The sequence below is a fragment of the Oncorhynchus nerka genome, linkage group LG20 (assembly GCF_034236695.1).
Source record: "Oncorhynchus nerka isolate Pitt River linkage group LG20, Oner_Uvic_2.0, whole genome shotgun sequence".
NCBI lineage: Eukaryota > Metazoa > Chordata > Actinopteri > Salmoniformes > Salmonidae > Oncorhynchus > Oncorhynchus nerka.
Window position 1 is genome coordinate 5,607,886 of NC_088415.1, and position 21,333 is coordinate 5,629,218.

The 21,333-nt window shown below is 45.2% G+C and overlaps 1 protein-coding gene across 1 annotated transcript in view; it reads left to right on the plus strand.

Annotated features, from left to right (window-relative positions):
* The window catches only part of lama5 (laminin, alpha 5), a 324,122-nt gene that overhangs the window by 246,439 nt on the left and 56,350 nt on the right, over positions 1–21,333 (plus strand). The window contains 7 exon segments of the mRNA XM_065005098.1: positions 4,455–4,538; positions 4,583–4,621; positions 11,672–11,814; positions 12,014–12,193; positions 16,389–16,528; positions 17,132–17,285; positions 19,767–19,900. Of these exon segments, the coding sequence (XP_064861170.1) occupies positions 4,455–4,538; positions 4,583–4,621; positions 11,672–11,814; positions 12,014–12,193; positions 16,389–16,528; positions 17,132–17,285; positions 19,767–19,900 (874 nt within the window).

Here is a 21,333-nt window from a genome sequence, read left to right on the forward strand (position 1 = left end):
CTGTACAAGTACACAACAATACTGCCTACCCTATCCCTCCAACCCCTACCTGTACAAGTACACAACAATACTGCCTACCCTATCCCTCCAACCCCTACCTGTACAAGTACACAACAATACTGCCTACCCTATCCCTCCAACCCTACCTGTACAAGTACACAACAATACTGCCTACCCTATCCCTCCAACCCCTACCTGTACAAGTACACAACAATACTGCCTACCCTATCCCTCCAACCCCTACCTGTACAAGTACACAACAATACTGCCTACCCTATCCCTCCAACCCCTACCTGTACAAGTACACAACAATACTGCCTACCCTATCCCTCCAACCCCTACCTGTACAAGTACACAACAATACTGCCTACCCTATCCCTCCAACCCCTACCTGTACAAGGTACACAACAATACTGCCTACCCTATCCCTCCAACCCCTACCTGTACAAGTACACAACAATACTGCCTACCCTATCCCTCCAACCCCTACCTGTACAAGTACACAACAATACTGCCTACCCTATCCCTCCAACCCCTACCTGTACAAGTACACAACAATACTGCCTACCCTATCCCTCACAACCCCTACCTGTACAAGTACACAACAATACTGCCTACCCCTATCCCTCCAACCCCCACTACCTGTACAAGTACACAACAATACTGCCTACCCTATCCCTCCAACCCCTACCTGTACAAGTACTGGTACAAACAATACTGCCTACCCTATCCCTCCAACCCCTACCTGTACAAGTACACACAAACAATACTGCCTACCCTATCCCTCCAACCCCTACCTGTAGGTCAAGTACACAACAATACTGCCTACCTATCCTGGTACCACTAGATACCACTAGATGGTAGGTCTGGTAGCCCCTACCTGTACAAGTACACAACAATACTGCCTACCCTATCCCTCCAACCCCTACCTGTACAAGTACACAACAATACTGCCTACCCTATCCCTCCAACCCCTACCTGTACAAGTACACAACAATACTGCCTACCCTATCCCTCCAACCCCTACCTGTACAAGTACACAACAATACTGCCTACCCTATCCCTCCAACCCCTACCTGTACAAGTACACAACAATACTGCCTACCCTATCCCTCCAACCCCTACCTGTACAAGTACACAACAATACTGCCTACCCTATCCTAGGACAACCCCTACCTGTACAAGTACACAACAATACTGCCTACCCTATCCACTAGACTCCAACCCCTACCTGTACAAGTACACAACAATACTGCCTACCCTATCCCTCCAACCCCTACCTGTACAAGTACACAACAATACTGCCTACCCTATCCCTCCAACCCCTACCTGTACAAGTACACAACAATACTGCCCTACCCTATCCCTCCAACCCCTACCTGTACAAGTACACAACAATACTGCCTACCCTATCCCTCCAACCCCTACCTGTACAAGTACACAACAATACTGCCTACCCTATCCCTCCAACCCCTACCTGTACAAGTACACAACAATACTGCCTACCCTATCCCTCCAACCCCTACCTGTACAAGTACACAACAATACTGCCTACCCTATCCCTCCAACCCCTACCTGTACAAGTACACAACAATACTGCCTACCCTATCCCTCCAACCCCTACCTGTACAAGTACACAACAATACTGCCTACCCTATCCCTCCAACCCCTACCTGTACAAGTACACAACAATACTGCTCTACCCTATCCCTCCAACGGTACCTGGTAGGACCACTAGATCCACAACCGGTATCCCTCCAACCCCTACCTGTACAAGTACACAACAATACTGCCTACCCTATCCCTCCAACCCCTACCTGTACAAGTACACAACAATACTGCCTACCCTATCCCTCCAACCCCTACCTGTACAAGTACACAACAATACTGCCTACCCTATCCCTCCAACCCCTACCTGTACAAGTACACAACAATACTGCCTACCCTATCCCTCCAACCCCTACCTGTACAAGTACACAACAATACTGCCTACCCTATCCCTCCAACCCCTACCTGTACAAGTACACAACAATACTGCCTACCCTATCCCTCCAACCCCTACCTGTACAAGTACACAACAATACTGCCTACCCTATCCCTCCAACCCCTACCTGTACAAGTACACAACAATACTGCCTACCCTATCCCTCCAACCCCTACCTGTACAAGTACACAACAATACTGCCTACCCTATCCCTCCAACCCCTACCTGTACAAGTACACAACAATACTGCCTACCACTATCCCTCCAACCCTACCTGTACAAGTACACAACAATACTGCCTACCCTATCCCTCCAACCCCTACCTGTACAAGTACACAACAATACTGCCTACCCTATCCCTCCAACCCCTACCTGTACAAGTACACAACAATACTGCCTACCCTATCCCTCCAACCCCTACCTGTACAAGTACACAACAATACTGCCTACCCTATCCTCCAACCCCTACCTGTACAAGTACACAACAATACTGCCTACCCTATCCCTCCAACCCCTACCTGTACAAGTACACAACAATACTGCCTACCCTATCCCTCCAACCCCTACCTGTACAAGTACACAACAATACTGCCTACCCTATCCCTCCAACCCCTACCTGGACAAGTACACAACAATACTGCCTACCCTATCCCTCCAACCCCTACCTGTACAAGTACACAACAATACTGCCTACCCTATCCCTCCAACCCTACCTGTACAAGTACACAACAATACTGCCTACCCTATCCCTCCAACCCCTACCAATACTGTACAAGTACACACAACAATACTGCCTACCCTATCCCTCCAACCCCTACCTGTACAAGTACCACTCAAACAATACTGATACCACTAGACAGTAGGTCCCTCCAACCCCTACCTGTACAAGTACACAACAATACTGCCTACCCTATCCCTCCAACCCCTACCTGTACAAGTACACAACAATACTGCCTACCACTATCCCTCCAACCCCTACCTGTACAAGTACACAACAATACTGCCTACCCTATCCCTCCAACCCCTACCTGTACAAGTACACAACAATACTGCCTACCCTATCCCTCCAGACCCTACCTGGTACCAAGTACACAACAATACTGCCTACCACTATCCCTCCAACCCCTACCTGTACAAGTACACAACAATACTGCCTACCCTATCCACTCCAACCCCTACCTGTACAAGTACACAACAATACTGCCTACCCTATCCCTCCAACCCCTACCTGTACAAGTACACAACAATACTGCCTACCCTATCCCTCCAACCCCTACCTGGTACAAGTACACAACAATACTGCCTACCCTATCCCTCCAACCCCTACCTGTACAAGTACACAACAATACTGCCTACCCTATCCCTCCAACCCCTACCTGTACAAGACACAACAATACTGCCTACCCTATCCCTCCAACCCCTACCTGTACAAGTACACAATAATACTGCCTACCCTATCCCTCCAACCCCTACCTGTACAAGTACACAACAATACTGCCTACCCTATCCCTCCAACCCCTACCTGTACAAGTACACAACAATACTGCCTACCCTATCCCTCCAACCCCTACCTGTACAAGTACACAACAATACTGCCTACCCTATCCCTCCAACCCCTACCTGTACAAGTACACAACAATACTGCCTACCCTATCCCTCCAACCCCTACCTGTACAAGTACACAACAATACTGCCTACCCTATCCCTCCAACCCCTACCTGTACAAGTACACAACAATACTGCCTACCCTATCCCTCCAACCCCTACCTGTACAAGTACACAACAATACTGCCTACCCTATCCCTCCAACCCCTACCTGTACAAGTACACAACAATACTGCCTACCCTATCCCTCCAACCCCTACCTGTACAAGTACACAACAATACTGCCTACCCTATCCCTCCAACCCCTACCTGTACAAGTACACAACAATACTGCCTACCCTATCCCTCCAACCCCTACCTGTACAAGTACACAACAATACTGCCCCCTATATCCACTCCAACCCCTACCTGTACAAGTACACAACAATACTGCCTACCCTATCCCTCCAACCCCTACCTGTACAAGTACACAACAATACTGCCTACCCTATCCCTCCAACCCCTACCTGTACAAGTACACACAATACTGCCTACCCTATCCCTCCAACCCCTACCTGTACAAGTACCCTGGTAGGTCTGGTAGTACCACTAGTACCACTAGATAATACTGCCTACCCTATCCCTCCAACCCCTACCTGTACAAGTACACAACAATACCACTAGACCCTATCCCTCCAACCCATACCTGTACAAGTACACAACAATACTGCCTACCCTATCCCTCCAACCCATACCTGTACAAGTACACAACAATACTGCCTACCCTATCCCTCCAACCCATACCTGTACAAGTACACACAATACTGCCTACCCTATCCCTCCAACCCCTACCTGTGCATATTGTCCTCCAGGGGAAACGGCTAAGGTTATAGAGGACCGAAGGCTGCAGCCGAGGAGGCCAACAGTACAGCAGCGAAGGTAGAGGATACCCTGGCACCTATCAAGAGCAGCTGGACCAATGGCAGCAGCAGTAGGTCTGGTAACACCACCAATGAGGACATAAACAAGGCCTTCCTGAGGCCAACAAGTCTGGTGGAGGTCTACAACCACTACTCTGGTAGGACCACTAGATACCACTAGAGACCACTAGACAGTAGGTCTGGTAGGACCACTAGATACCACTAGACAGTAGGTCTGGTAGGACCACTAGATACCACTAGATACCACTAGACAGTAGGTCTGGTAGGACCACTAGATACCACTAGACAGTAGGTCTGGTAGGACCACTAGATACCACTTTACATTTACATTTAAGTCATTTAGCAGACGCTATCCAGAGCACTTACAAATTGGTGCTTTCACCACATCCAGTGGAACAGTAGGTCTAAGTCTTTTAAGTGAGGGATTACTTTATCCTATCCTAGGTACCACTAACAGAGGTCTGGTTTCAGGTGATCTCACTAGAAGTGGTCTGGTAGACCACTAGATGTCACTGACAGCGGTCTGGTAGGGAGTTTAGATACCACTAGACAGTGGTCTGGGCCAGAGATACCACTAGACAGGGTCTGAGCGGGACCACTGATACTTCACTCAGTGGTAGGGACCACTAGAGGTCTGGGACCAGTGCCCTTGTTTGGGTCTGGTAGGGCCACTAGATACAGAGCCTGGAGGTACTGGGTAGGACCACTAGATACCACTAGACAGCTCCGTAGGTCAAGCACCATGGTCTTAGACAGTAGCGATACCACTAGACAGTAGGTCTGGTAGGACCACTAGATACCAGTAGACTGAGGTTCTGGAGGAGCTAGATACCACTAGACAGTAGGAACTTGGGAAGGTTGAACACTAGACAGTAGGTCTGGTAGGACCACTAGATGACTTGTAGGGGTCTTAATGGCACAGGCAGGGAGCCCAGCCAACAGGTCTGGTTGCAGTAATCCAGACGGGAGATGACAAGTGCCTGTTAGGACTGGTAGGACCACTTCCTGATACCACTAGATACACTCTGCGTGTTCTGGTAGAACCACTAGATACCACTAGACTGGGTCTGGTACCGACCACTAGATGTTAGTTGAGAACGACAGGGGTCTGGTCCAGGACACTAGATACCACTAGACTTAGCGCTCTGGGAGGACCACTAGAGTACCACTATGACATCATGGAACTGGCAGTCCTTACCAGGAAGAGCAGTAGGTCTGGTAGGACCACTAGATTCAGACAGTGGTGGTGATCACTCATACCACACTGACAGTAGTCTGCCAGACCACTAGATACCACTAGACAGTAGGTTCTGGTCACTCAGTAGGGGAAACTAGAACCATTAGATTGTAGGTCTGGTAGGACCACTGATAGGAGAGACCAGTGAGTTCTGGTGACCACTAGATACCACTAGATGAGGTCTGGTGTACCACTAGAATACTAGATACCACTAGAACAGTAGCCCTGGGGGACACCAGTGGTGAGACCACTAGATACCACTAGATAGTCGCCACGCCACCTGGATAGGAGCGACCTGTCTGGTAGGACCACTAGATCCAAGCATGGGCCGCGCCGGAGATGCCCACTAGGAGAGGGTGGAGAGGAGGATCTGATAGTTCACAGTAGGTCTGGTAGGCAGCCGATAGGTCTAGAAGGATGAGAGCAGAGGAGAGAGATTAGCTTTAGATACCAGTGGTCTGGTAGAACCACTAGATACAGAGAAGAGCAGGTCTGGTAGAATGACTAGATACCACTAGAAACCTGACTGATTTGGATCAAGAAGGTCATTCTGAGAGACCACTAGACAGGAGAGCTGGCCAGATACCACTAGATACAAGAGTTTTGGAGAGAAAAGAAAGAAGGGATACTGGTCTGTAGTTGATACCACTGACATCGGAGGGACTCGAGTGTAGGTTTGGTAGAAGGGTGCAACCACTAGCTCTAGGTCTTGAAGACCAAGGGACCACTAGCCAGTAGGTCAGGGATGAGTTGATGAGCGAGGTGAGGTAAGGAGAAGGTCTCCTAGAAATGGTCTGGAGAAGAGAGGAGGGGATAGGGTCAGATGCAGGTTGTGGGCGGCCGGCACAAGACGCGAGATTTCATCTGGAGAGAGAGGGGAGAAAGAGGTCAGAGCACAGGGTAGGGCAGTGTGAGCAGAACCAGCGGTGTCGTTTGACTTAGCAAACGAGGATCTGGATGTCGTCGACCTTCTTTTCAAAATGGTTGACAGTCATCTGCAGAGAGGGAGGAGGGGGGAGGAGGATTCAGGAGGGAGGAGAAGGTGGCAAAGAGCTTCCTAGGGTTAGAGGCAGATGCTTGGAATTTAGAGTGGTAGAAAGTGGCTTTAGCAGCAGAGAGAGAAGAGGAAAATGTAGAGAGGAGGGAGTGAAAGGATAGTCAGGTCCGCAGGAGGCGAGTTTTCACTCCATTTCCGGTCGGCTGCCCGGGAGCCCTGTTCTGTGAGCTCTGCAATGAGTCGTAGAGCCACGGAGCGGGAGGTCTGGTAGGACCAGCTAGATACCTGGAGGATGGGGGGACATAGAGAGTCAAAGGATGCAGAAAGGGAGAGGGAGGGTTGGTAGGAGGCAGAATCAGGAGATAGGTTGGAGAAGGTTTGACTAGAGGGAAGAGATGATAGGATGGAAGAGGACTAGAGTAGCACTAGAGAGACTAGAAGGTTGGGACGGCACTAGATACCATCCGAGACAGTGTGGGAGGTGTTGGATGAGAGCGAGAGGGAAAAGGATACAAGGTAGTGGTCTGGAGACTTGGAGGAGTTGCAATGAGGTTAGTGGAAGAACAGCATCTAGTAAAGATGAGGTCGACTAGCGTATTTCCTGCCTTGTGAGTAGGGGGAAGGTAAGAGGGTGAGGTCAAAAGAGGAGAGGAGGGAAAGAAGGAGGGCAGAGAGGAATGAGTCAAAGGTAGACGTGGGGAGGTTAAAGTCGCCCAGAACTGTGAGAGGTGAGCCATCCTCAGGAAAGGAGCTTATCAAGGCATCAAGCTCATTGATGAACTCTCCAAGGGAACCTGGAGGGCATAAATGATAGGTCTGTTAAGCTTGAAAGGGCTGGTAACTGTGACAGCATGGAATTCAAAGGAGGCCACTAGACAGATGGGTAAGGGGAGAAAGAGAGATGACCACTTGGGAGAGATGAGGATCCCGGTGCCACCACCCCGCTGACCAGAAGCTCTTTTACGGGTGTGCGAGAACATTAGAACAGACGAAGAGAGAGCAGTAGGAGCCCGCAGTCTTTTACTGTGGTGATCCATGTTCCGTCAGTGCCAAGAAGTCGAGGGACTGGAGGGAAGCATAGGCTGAGATGAACTATTTGTTGGCCGCAGATCGGCAGTTCCAGAGGCTACCGGAGACCTGGAACTCCACGGGGTCGTACGAGCTGGGGACCACTCAGATTAGGGTGGGAGTCGGACGCGGTGTGGAGCGTTGTATGGTCTGTGCAGAGAGGTAGAGAACAGGGATAGACAGACACATAGTTGACAGGCTACACAAGAGGCTACGCTAATGCAAAGGGGATTGGAATGAAAGAGTATACATCTGAGACGAGTGTTCAGAAAGTTAAACACGTAGGACAAGAATCTTATTGACTAAAATGATTAAAATGAAACAGTACTGCTGAAGTAGGCCTCAAATCTGGCAGAGGCTGCGTTGCCACTATGTAGGCTAGCTGGCAGTGTTTTATGCGTTGTTGACACTACACTAATCAAGTCTGTTTCTTCAGTGTAATAGTTCCTACTGTGCTACTGTGCTGATGGGATTCACCAAGTATCACCTCAACCTCAAACAAGTGAACATTACTGTTGCGTTAAAAGAACGACAATAGCTGGCTACTAACCTAGTTCAATCGTTTAAGACTACACAATTATCTTTGATTTCACTGACATGTTACTTCTCTAACAAAGTAGCTAGCTTTTGATCAAACAAATTTTTGCCGTTATTTTTTTGTAATGAAATGAAATGAAAAATATTTCATACTACCTGTGGAGCGATAGAAATTGCGATTATTGTTGAGTGCTTCTGTTCGGTAAACGTTAGCCCACTGTTGGCTAAAATAGAAAATCTAGTACATTGGTGCCAAATAGCTGGCTTCTAACCTCGGTAAATTAAGATAATCACTCTAAAATATTTACACTCTAACTACAAATTTGTCTTTTGGTCTGACAGAAAATTAAAGACTATGACAGAGCCATAACACTACACTAATCAATCTGATCAGTTGAGTGTAATAGTGCTGCTTTTCGGTAGGTTCAATGGACTAGCTAACGGTGGACGTTAAAAAAAATTTTCTAGCTGAACATTGTAACTGTTAGGCCTCGTCTAATGTACGCAATTATCTATGATAGAAAGACCTCTATGTAGCTAGCTAAGAAGAAATTGCTAAGATTAGACAAATCAAACCGTTGTACTATAATGAAATGTATAATGATAATGAAATGTAATGAAATGTAATACTACCTAGATACCACTAGATTGTAGGTCTGGTAGGACCCGGAGAGCCCACTAGATAGTAGGTCTGGTAGGACCACTAGATACCACTAGACAGTAGGTCTGGTAGGACCACTAGATACCACTAGACAGTGGTTCTGGTAGGACCACTAGATACCACTAGACAGTAGGTCTGGTAGGACCACTAGATACCACTAGACACTGGTAGGACCACTAGACACTAGACAGTCTGGTAGGACCACTAGATACCACTAGATCTGGTACCACTAGATACCACTAGATAGTAGTTCTGGTAGAACCACTAGATGCCACTAGACATTAGGGCTGGTAGGACCACTAGATACCAATAGACAGTAGGTCTGGTAGGACCACTAGATACCACTAGACACCACTAGACATTAGGTCTGGTAGGACCACTAGATACCACTAGACAGTGGTTCTGGTAGGACCACTAGATACCACTAGACAGTGGTTCTGGTAGGACCACTAGATACCACTAGACAGTAGGTCTGGTAGGACCACTAGATACCACTAGACAGTAGGTCTGGTAGGACCACTAGATACCACTAGACAGTAGTTCTGGTAGGACCACTAGATACCACTAGACAGTGGTTCTGGTAGGACCACTAGATACCACTAGATACCACTAGACAGTAGGTCTGGTAGGACCACTAGATACCACTAGATAGTAGTTCTGGTAGGACCACTAGATACCACTAGACAGTGGTTCTGGTAGGACCACTAGATACCACTAGACAGTAGGTCTGGTAGGACCACTAGATACCACTAAACAGTAGGTATGGTAGGAACACTAGATACCACTAGACAGTAGGTCTGGTAGGACCACTAGATACCACTAGACATTAGGGCTGGTAGGACCACTAGATACCACTAGACATTAGGGCTGGTAGGACCACTAGATACCACTAGACAGTAGGTATGGTAGGACCACTAGATACCACTAGACAGTGGTTCTGGTAGGACCACTAGATACCACTAGACAGTAGGTCTGGTAGGACCACTAGATACCACTAGATACCACTAGACAGTAGGTCTGGTAGGACCACTAGATACCACTAGACAGTAGGTCTGGTAGGACCACTAGATACCACTAGATACCACTAGACAGTAGTTCTGGTAGGACCACTAGATACCACTAGACATTAGGTCTGGTAGGACCACTAGATACCACTAGACAGTAGGTCTGGTAGGACCACTAGATACCACTAGATAGTAGGTCTGGTAGGACCACTAGATACCACTAGACAGTAGGTCTGGTAGGACCACTAGATACCACTAGACAGTAGGTCTGGTAGGACCACTAGATACCACTAGATACCACTAGACAGTAGGTCTGGTAGGACCACTAGATACCACTAGATACCACTAGACAGTAGGTCTGGTAGGACCACTAGATACCACTAGACAGTGGTTCTGGAAGGACCACTAGATACCACTAGACAGTAGGTCTGGTAGGACAACTAGATACCACTAGACAGTGGTTCTGGTAGGACCACTAGATACCACTAGACAGTAGGTCTGGTAGGACCACTAGATACCACTAGACAGTAGGTCTGGTAGGACCACTAGATACCACTAGATACCACTAGATAGTAGTTCTGGTAGGACCACTAGATACCACTAGACAGTAGGTCTGGTAGGACCACTAGATACCACTAGACAGTAGGTCTGGTAGGACCACTAGATACCACTAGATAATAGTTCTGGTAGAACCACTAGATACCACTAGACATTAGGGCTGGTAGGACCACTAGATACCACTAGACAGTAGGTCTGGTAGGACCACTAGATACCACTAGATACCACTAGATAGTAGTTCTGGTAGGACCACTAGATACCACTAGATACCACTAGACAGTAGGTCTGGTAGGACCACTAGATACCACTAGACAGTAGGTCTGGTAGGACCACTAGATACCACTAGACAGTAGTTCTGGTAGAACCACTAGATACTAGACATACCAGTAGACCACTAGATACTGACAGTAGGTCTGGTAGGACCACTAGATACCACTAGACAGTAGGGCTGGTAGGACCACTAGATACCACTAGACAGTAGGTCTGGTAGGACCACTAGATACCACTAGACAGTAGGTTCTGGTAGAACCACTAGATACCACTAGACATTAGGTCTGGTAGGACCACTAGATACCACTAGACAGTAGGTCTGGTACCACTAGACAGACAGGTCTGGTAGGACCACTAGATACCACTAGACAGTAGGTCTGGTAGGACCACTAGATACCACTAGACAGTGGTTCTGGTAGGACCACTAGATACCACTAGACAGTAGGTCTGGTAGGACCACTAGATACCACTAGACAGTAGGTCTGGTAGGACCACTAGATACCACTAGACAGTAGGTCTGGTAGGACCACTAGATACCACTAGACAGTAGGTCTGGTAGGACCACTAGATACCACTAGACAGTAGGTCTGGTAGGACCACTAGATACCACTAGTCAGTAGTCTGGTAGGACCACTAGATACTACTAGTAGGTCCTTTATAGTTTCACCATACAGAGGTCAAGGACGCTAGCTTCTCTTCCATTTTGAATGTTGCTATTAAAGCTGATTAGGATTGACTGTGTGTACAGACTTCCTCAATGAAGAAACATTTGCTCAAGTCTGATTGGTTTAGACTGACAGAACATTTTCTGTCTGTTTGTGTCTCTCCAGTGGGTATGTTGGGCGAGGCCATCCCAATACTGATGAAGAAGCTGGACAAGCTGCAGAACCACTCAGCCCAGATGCCCAACATCTCAGAGAACATCCTCAGGATCAGACAGCTCATCGCAGAGGCCCGCAAGGCCGCCAGCAAGGTATGGTGGCTCATACGGGACAAACATAACCCAGGCCCTCAATAGGAATACATGTGCTACAAATGTGTCTGTTGAATGTAGTTATTGTTTGAAAACTCAGATATTATAGAACATCTATCTACTATGGTTACTATGGTTACATCAACATACGTAGGAACTGACGACGGGCGTTTTTAACTTCCTCTTTTCTCCCTCTCAGGTGAGCGTACCTGTGAAGTTCAACGGGACATCAGGTGTGCAGGTGCGCACCCCCAGTAACCTGGCAGACCTGGCAGCTTACACCTCCCTCAAGTTCTACATCACCCTGCCCGAGGCCTCACGCGCCCGCAGACAGGACCAACCAGACAAACAGTTTGTCTTTTACCTCGGAAACAAGGACGTAAGTATTTTATTTATTTTTTATTATTAAACTCTTGTTTATTCCGTTTTATTTTATTTTAATACAAATAGACGACACATATCATCAGAAAATATTAAATAAAATAATAAATACTACCTTATCGTCCACGCACACTGTGGGACAGAGAATATTGAATATACGTTTTCTTTTAAGCATTTATATACATTTATAAGCCTATGTAATGACATATTCATGAAAGGATATAATTAGACAGTATATACCATTAGACAGTGTATACCATTAGACAGTATATATATCATTAGACAGTATATATACCATTAGACAGTATATACCATTAGACAGTATATATACCATTAGACAGTATATATACCATTAGACAGTATATATACCATTAGACAGTATATATCATTAGACAGTATATATACCATTAGACAGTATATATACCATTAGACAGTATATATACCATTAGACAGTATATATCATTAGACAGTATATATACCATTAGACAGTATATATACCATTAGACAGTATATATACCATTAGACAGTATATATACCATTAGACAGTATATATCATTAGACAGTATATATACCATTAGACAGTATATATCATTAGACAGTATATATACCATTAGACAGTATATACCATTAGACAGTATATATACCATTAGAACGTATATATACCATTAGACAGTATATATACCATTAGACAGTATATATACCATTAGACAGTATATATACCATTAGACAGTATATATCATTAGACAGTATATATACCATTAGACAGTATATATCATTAGACAGTATATACCATTAGACAGTATATATACCATTAGACAGTATATATACCATTATACAGTGTATATACCATTAGACAGTATATACCATTAGACAGTATATATACCATTAGACAGTATATATCATTAGACAGTGTATACATCATTAGACAGTATATATACCATTAGACAGTATATACCATTAGACAGTGTATATACCATTAGACAGTATATACCATTATACAGTATATATACCATTAGACAGTATATACCATTAGACAGTATATATCATTAGACAGTATATATACCATTAGACAGTGTATATATCATTAGACAGTATATATACCATTAGACAGTATATATACCATTAGACAGTATATATACCATTAGACAGTATATATACCATTAGACAGTATATATCATTAGACAGTATATATACCATTAGACAGTATATATCATTAGACAGTATATATACCATTAGACAGTATATACCATTAGACAGTATATATACCATTAGAACGTATATATACCATTAGACAGTATATATACCATTAGACAGTATATATACCATTAGACAGTATATATACCATTAGACAGTATATATCATTAGACAGTATATATACCATTAGACAGTATATATCATTAGACAGTATATACCATTAGACAGTATATATACCATTAGACAGTATATATACCATTATACAGTGTATATACCATTAGACAGTATATACCATTAGACAGTATATATACCATTAGACAGTATATATCATTAGACAGTGTATACATCATTAGACAGTATATATACCATTAGACAGTATATACCATTAGACAGTGTATATACCATTAGACAGTATATACCATTATACAGTATATATACCATTAGACAGTATATACCATTAGACAGTATATATCATTAGACAGTATATATACCATTAGACAGTGTATATATCATTAGACAGTATATATACCATTAGATAGTATATACCATTATACAGTATATATACCATTAGACAGTATATACCATTAGACAGTATATATACCATTAGACAGTGTATATACCATTAGACAGTATATATACCATTAGACAGTATATATACCATTAGACAGTGTATATATCATTAGACAGTATATATACCATTAGACAGTATATATACCATTAGACAGTATATATACCATTAGACAGTATATATCATTAGACAGTATATATACCATTATACAGTGTATATATCATTAGACAGTATATATACCATTAGACAGTATATACCATTAGACAGTATATATCATTAGACAGTATATACCATTAGACAGTATATATACCATTAGACAGTATATACCATTAGACAGTATATATCATTAGACAGTATATATACCATTATACAGTGTATATATCATTAGACAGTATATATACCATTAGACAGTATATACCATTAGACAGTATATATCATTAGACAGTATATATACCATTAGACAGTATATACCATTAGACAGTATATACCATTAGACAGTATATATCATTAGACAGTATATATACCATTAGACAGTATATACCATTAGACAGTATATATACCATTAGACAGTGTATACCATTAGACAGTATATACCATTAGACAGTATATACCATTAGACAGTATATACCATTAGACAGTATATATACCATTAGACAGTGTATATACCATTAGACAGTATATATACCATTAGACAGTATATATACCATTAGACAGTGTATACCATTAGACAGTATATACCATTAGACAGTGTATATATCATTAGACAGTATATACCATTAGACAGTATATATACCATTAGACAGTATATATACCATTAGACAGTGTATATACCATTAGACAGTGTATATCATTAGACAGTATATATACCATTAGACAGTATATACCATTAGACAGTATATACCATTAGACAGTGCCTGTATCATTACTAGTGTAGTTTTTAATGTAGTATTTTTCTAGGAAACTGTATGAGAAGAATGACCATCAAATATGGAATTCTATAGTCCAGTAATAGAGTACCACAGTATGAGTCATAATACCCATAAAGCCTAGCGGTCAAACAGGGAAATGGTTCCAATAGTTTTTTTTCCATCATACATTTTTCCCGTAGGGGGATTTTAGAAACACTAAAATGAAGGTCTGTGTTTCGTGTAGGTTTACCCCGGCGTGACGTTTTGATTACCGTGTAAATCTCTCTCTGGGACAAGGTTGACTTTTATCAATATAGTCACCTGTATGTACCCCCCAAAAACGAAATGCTAATTAGCTGCTAATGTGGCTATCATAACGAACTACAAATACCATGATGCTCTGGACGAGACTGACGAATCGAGGACAAGGTAAGAATATCTGGATTAACTATCTAGTGTTAGATACATGTAGCAATGAATACATTAGCGAAAAAAATTTAAATGGACAATTCTGTTAACTATCTTATACAAATTTTAAATTGACACAATACCTGTTGCTAAAGATGACGTGCAGGAGCATGCTGGGATTTGTAGTCTTGCATGATGTCTACTTTGATGATAATTAGCATTTTCGAATCAGAGTAAATAGTGCCGAAAACATCGATAAAAGTCCCCTTGTCCGAGAGAGATTTACACGCTTATCAGAACGTCATGCCAGAGTAAGCCTACACGAAAAACAGCCCTTATTTTAAGTGTTTCTTAACAATCTTTATGGGACAAAATTAATAGTGGAAAAACGATTGGAACCGTTTCCCTGTTCGACCGCTAGGTTTTATGGGTATTATGACACCTCCACTGTTGGACTCTATGATTATGCTGTTTCCTGTTTCCTGTCTGTAGTCAAGTAATGATAATGTGTTTCCTGTTTCCTGTCTGTAGTCCAGTAATGATAATGTGTTTCCTGTTTCCTGTCTGTAGTCCAGTAATTATCATGCTCTTCCCCGTTTCCTGTCTGTAGTCCAGTAATGATAATGCATATCCTGTTTCCTGTCTGTAGTCCATTAATGATAATGTGTTCCTGCTTCCTGTCTGTAGTCCAGTAATGATAATGCGTTTTCCTGTTTCCTGTCTGTAGTCCAGTAATGATCATGTGTTTCCTGTTTCCTGTCTGTAGTCCAGTAATGATAATGCGTTTCCTGTTTCCTGTCTATAGTCCAGTAATGATAATGCATATCCTGTTTCCTGTCTGTAGTCCAGTAATGATAATGCGTTTCCTGTTTCCTGTCTATAGTCCAGTAATGAAAATGTGTTTCCTGTTTCCTGTCTGTAGTCCAGTAATGATCATGTGTTTCCTGTTTCCTGTCTGTAGTCCAGTAATGATAATGTGTTTCCTGTTTCCTGTCTGTAGTCCAGTAATGATAATGTGTTCCTGTTTCCTGTCTGTAGTCCAGTAATGATAATGTGTTCCTGTTTCCTGTCTGTAGTCCAGTAATGATAATGCGTTTCCTGTTTCCTGTCTGTAGTCCAGTAAAGAATTCCTGGGCATGATGCTGGAGGGACGGAGACTGCACTGGCTGTTCAACGTGGGCGGAGACACGGCTGAGGTGGAGATGCAGGAGGATGTCCAAACAGATGGCGACTTCAACAACGTGGTCCTGGAAAGGTAACTACTGCCACTGTCATTGGCTGGATTTGTTGTCACTCGAGAAGCCAATGTCTTCACCATTAGATTAAGAGGCATTTCTCATAGTCCAAGAGGGCGACAATTGCACTTTCAAGTCTGTAAAGAGGCTGTATCATCACGAGAGGGTCATTCCAAGTCATCTCAGCTACACTATCTGTCATCACCACCATCTCTCTCTCCCGTTCTCCCTCTCCCTCTCCCGCCTCCCTCTCTCTCTCTCTCTCTGGCTCTCTCTCTGGCTCTCTCTCTGGCTCTCTCTCTGTCTATCTCTCTCTCTCTCTCCCGCTCTCTATCTCTCTGTCTCTCTCTCTGTCTCTCTCTCTCTCTCTCTCTCTCTCTCTCTCTCTCTCCTCTCCGCTCTCCCTCTCCCGCTCTCTCTCTCTCTATCTCTCTCTCTCTCTCTCCCGCTCTCCCTCTCCCTCTCTCTCTCTCTCTCTCTCTCTCTCTCTATCTCTCTCTCTCTCTCGCTCCCGCTCTCCCTCTCCTCTCTCTCTCTCTCTCTCTCTCTCTCTCTCTCTCTCTCTGTCTGTCTGTCTGTCTCTCTCTCTCTGTCTCTCTCTCTCTCTCTCTCTCTCTCTCTAGGATCCTTCAGTACGGCCAGATGGCCATGTCTTCAGAGCTCAGTGAGGCCAGGATGACCAAGGCTGTGGTGGAGGCAGGAGGGGATAGTGGACTGCTCAACCTCCAGACTGAAGAGACTGTGTTCTACGTGGGAGGATACCCTGACACGTTCACGGTGAGAGGGAGCTGTGGTTTGATTTGATTTTATTTTATTTGGGGATAGACAGTGGTTTACCTAACACACAGGAGACAGAGCTATAGTTTTCTCCCTTATGTATCGAATGTTTGTAATTTATAGATATGTTTCCTTTCCCAGCCCCCTCAGTAACTCATATCTCTCTCTACCTTCTCTCAGCCCCCCTCAGTAACCCATATCTCTCTCTACCTTCTCTCAGCCCCCCTCAGTAACCCATATCTCTCTCTACCTTCTCTCAGCCCCCTCAGTAACCCATATCTCTCTCTACCTTCTCTCAGCCTCCTCAGTAACCCATATCTCTCTCTACCTTCTCTCAGCCCCTCAGTAACCCATATCTCTCTCTACCTTCTCTCAACCCCCTCAGTAACCCATATCTCTCTCTACCTTCTCTCAGCCCCTCAGTAACCCATATCTCTCTCTACCTTCTCTCAGCCCCTCAGTAACCCATATCTCTCTCTACCTTCTCCCAGCCCCCTCAGTAACCCATATCTCTCTCTACCTTCTCCCAGACCCCCTCAGTAACCCATATCTCTCTCTACCTTCTCCCAGCCCCTCAGTAACCCATATCTCTCTCTACCTTCTCCCAGCCCCCTCAGTAACCCATATCTCTCTCTACTTTCTCCCAGCCCCCTCAGTAACCCATATCTCTCTCTACCTTCTATCAACCCCCCTCAGTAACCCATATCTCTCTCTACCTTCTCTCAGCCCCCTCAGTAACCCATATCTCTCTCTACCTTCTCCCAGCTCCCTCAGTAACCCATATCTCTCTCTACCTTCTCTCAGCCCCTCAGTAACCCATATCTCTCTCTACCTTCTCTCAGCCCCTCAGTAACCCATATCTCTCTCTACCTTCTCCCAGCCCCCTCAGTAACCCATATCTCTCTCTACCTTCTCTCAACCCCCTCAGTAACCCATATCTCTCTCTACCTTCTCTCAGCCCCTCAGTAACCCATATCTCGCTCTACCTTCTCTCAGCCCCCTCAGTAACCCATATCTCTCTCTACCTTCTCTCAACCCCCTCAGTAACCCATATCTCTCTCTACCTTCTCCCAGCTCCCTCAGTAACCCATATCTCTCTCTACCTTCTCTCAGCCCCCTCAGTAACCCATATCTCTCTCTACCTTCTCTCAGCCCCCTCAGTAACCCATATCTCTCTCTACCTTCTCCCAGCCCCCTCAGTAACCCATATCTCTCTCTACCTTCTCTCAACCCCTCAGTAACCCATATCTCTCTCTACCTTCTCTCAGCCCCCTCAGTAACCCATATCTCGCTCTACTTTCTCCCAGCCCCTCAGTAACCCATATCTCTCTCTACCTTCTATCAACCCCCTCAGTAACCCATATCTCTCTCTACCTTCTCTCAGCCCCTCAGTAACCCATATCTCTCTCTACCTTCTCCCAGCTCCCTCAGTAACCCATATCTCTCTCTACCTTCTCTCAGCCCCCTCAGTAACCCATATCTCTCTCTACCTTCTCTCAGCCCCCTCAGTAACCCATATCTCTCTCTACCTTCTCCCAGCCCCCTCAGTAACCCATATCTCTCTCTACCTTCTCTCAACCCCCTCAGTAACCCATATCTCTCTCTACCTTCTCCCAGCCCCTCAGTAACCCATATCTCTCTCTACCTTCTCTCAGCCCCTCAGTAACCCATATCTCTCTCTACCTTCTCCCAGCCCCCTCAGTAACCCATATCTCTCTCTACTTTCTCCCAGCCCCTCAGTAACCCATATCTCTCTCTACCTTCTATCAACCCCCTCAGTAACCCATATCTCTCTCTACCTTCTCTCAGCCCCCTCAGTAACCCATATCTCTCTCTACCTTCTCCCAGCTCCCTCAGTAACCCATATCTCTCTCTACCTTCTCTCAGCCCCCTCAGTAACCCATATCTCTCTCTACCTTCTCTCAGCCCCCTCAGTAACCCATATCTCTCTCTACCTTCTCCCAGCCCCCTCAGTAACCCATATCTCTCTCTACCTTCTCTCAACCCCCTCAGTAACCCATATCTCTCTCTACCTTCTCTCAGCCCCCTCAGTAACCCATATCTCGCTCTACCTTCTCTCAGCCCCTCAGTAACCCATATCTCTCTCTACCTTCTCTCAACCCCCTCAGTAACCCATATCTCTCTCTACCTTCTCTCAGCCCCCTCAGTAACTCATATCTCTCTCTACCTTCTCTCAGCCCCCTCGGTAATATCTCTGTCTCTCTGTTCTTCTCTCAGCCCCCTCAGTAACATCTCTGTCTCTCTGTTCTTCTCTCAGCCTCCTCAGTAACATCTCTGTCTCTCTGTTCTTCTCTCAGCCTCCTCAGTAACATCTCTGTCTCTCTGTTCTTCTCTCAGCCCCTCAGTAACATCTCTGTCTCTCTGTTCTTCTCTCAGCCTCCTCGGTAACATCTCTGTCTGTCTCTCTGTTCTTCTCTCAGCCCCCTCGGTAACATCTCTGTCTCTATGTTCTTCTCTCAGCCCCCGCTCCAGCTCCAGCTGCCCAATCTCAAGGGCTGTATTGAGCTGGAGACCCTGAATGAGGAGGTGCTCAGTCTCTATAACTTTGAGAACATCTTCCAACTCAACACCACCGAGGAGAAACCATGTGGAAGGTGGGACCATTAGCAGACCGCTACGTCTTATCTCTATGGCTGGAGCGCTCAGCACTGAATACTAACAAGAGCCACATCCAACGTGTGTAGTAGTGTCCATTCCCATATAAACCACCGTGTGTTGACTCCTGCATCAGGGAGCTATAGTGTCCATCCCCTATAAACCAACGTGTGTTGACTCCTGTATCAGGGAGCTATAGTGTCCATCCCCTATAAACCAACGTGTGTTGACTCCTGCATCAGGGAGCTATAGTGTCCTGTATCAGGGAGCTATAGTGTCCTGTATCAGGGAGCTATAGTGTCCTGCATCAGGGAGCTATAGTGTCCATCTCCCTATAAACCACCGTGTGTTGACTCCTGTATCAGGGAGCTATAGTGTCCATCCCCTATAAACCAACGTGTGTTGACTCCTGCATCAGGGAGCTATAGTGTCCATCCCCCTATAAACCACCGTGTGTTGACTCCTGCATCAGGGAGCTATAGTGTCCATCCCCTATAAACTACTGTGTGTTGACTCCTGCATCAGGGAGCTATAGTGTCCATCCCCTATAAACCAACGTGTGTTGACTCCTGCATCTAGGAGCTATAGTGTCCATCCCCTATAAACCACCGTGTGTTGACTCCTGCATCAGGGAGCTATAGTGTCCATCCCCTATAAACCACCGTGTGTTGACTCCTGCATCAGGGAGCTATAGTGTCCTGCATCAGGGAGCTATAGTGTCCATCCCCTATAAACCAACGTGTGTTGACTCCTGTATCAGGGAGCTATAGTGTCCATCCCCTATAAACCAACATGTGTTGACTCCTGCATCAGGGAGCTATAGTGTCCATCCCCCTATAAACCACCGTGTGTTGACTCCTGCATCAGGGAGCTATAGTGTCCATCCCCTATAAACCAACGTGTGTTGACTCCTGCATCAGGGAGCTATAGTGTCCTGCATCAGGGAGCTATAGTGTCCTGTATCAGGGAGCTATAGTGTCCTGCATCAGGGAGCTATAGTGTCCATCTCCCTATAAACCACCGTGTGTTGACTCCTGTATCAGGGAGCTATAGTGTCCATCCCCTATAAACCAACGTGTGTTGACTCCTGCATCAGGGAGCTATAGTGTCCATCCCTCTATAAACCACTGTGTGTTGACTCCTGCATCAGGGAGCTATAGTGTCCATCCCCTATAAACTACTGTGTGTTGACTCCTGCATCAGGGAGCTATAGTGTCCATCCCCTATAAACCAACGTGTGTTGACTCCTGCATCTAGGAGCTATAGTGTCCATCCCCTATAAACCACCGTGTGTTGACTCCTGCATCAGGGAGCTATAGTGTCCTGCATCAGGGAGCTATAGTGTCCATCCCCTATAAACCAACGTGTGTTGACTCCTGTATCAGGGAGCTATAGTGTCCATCCCCTATAAACCAACATGTGTTGACTCCTG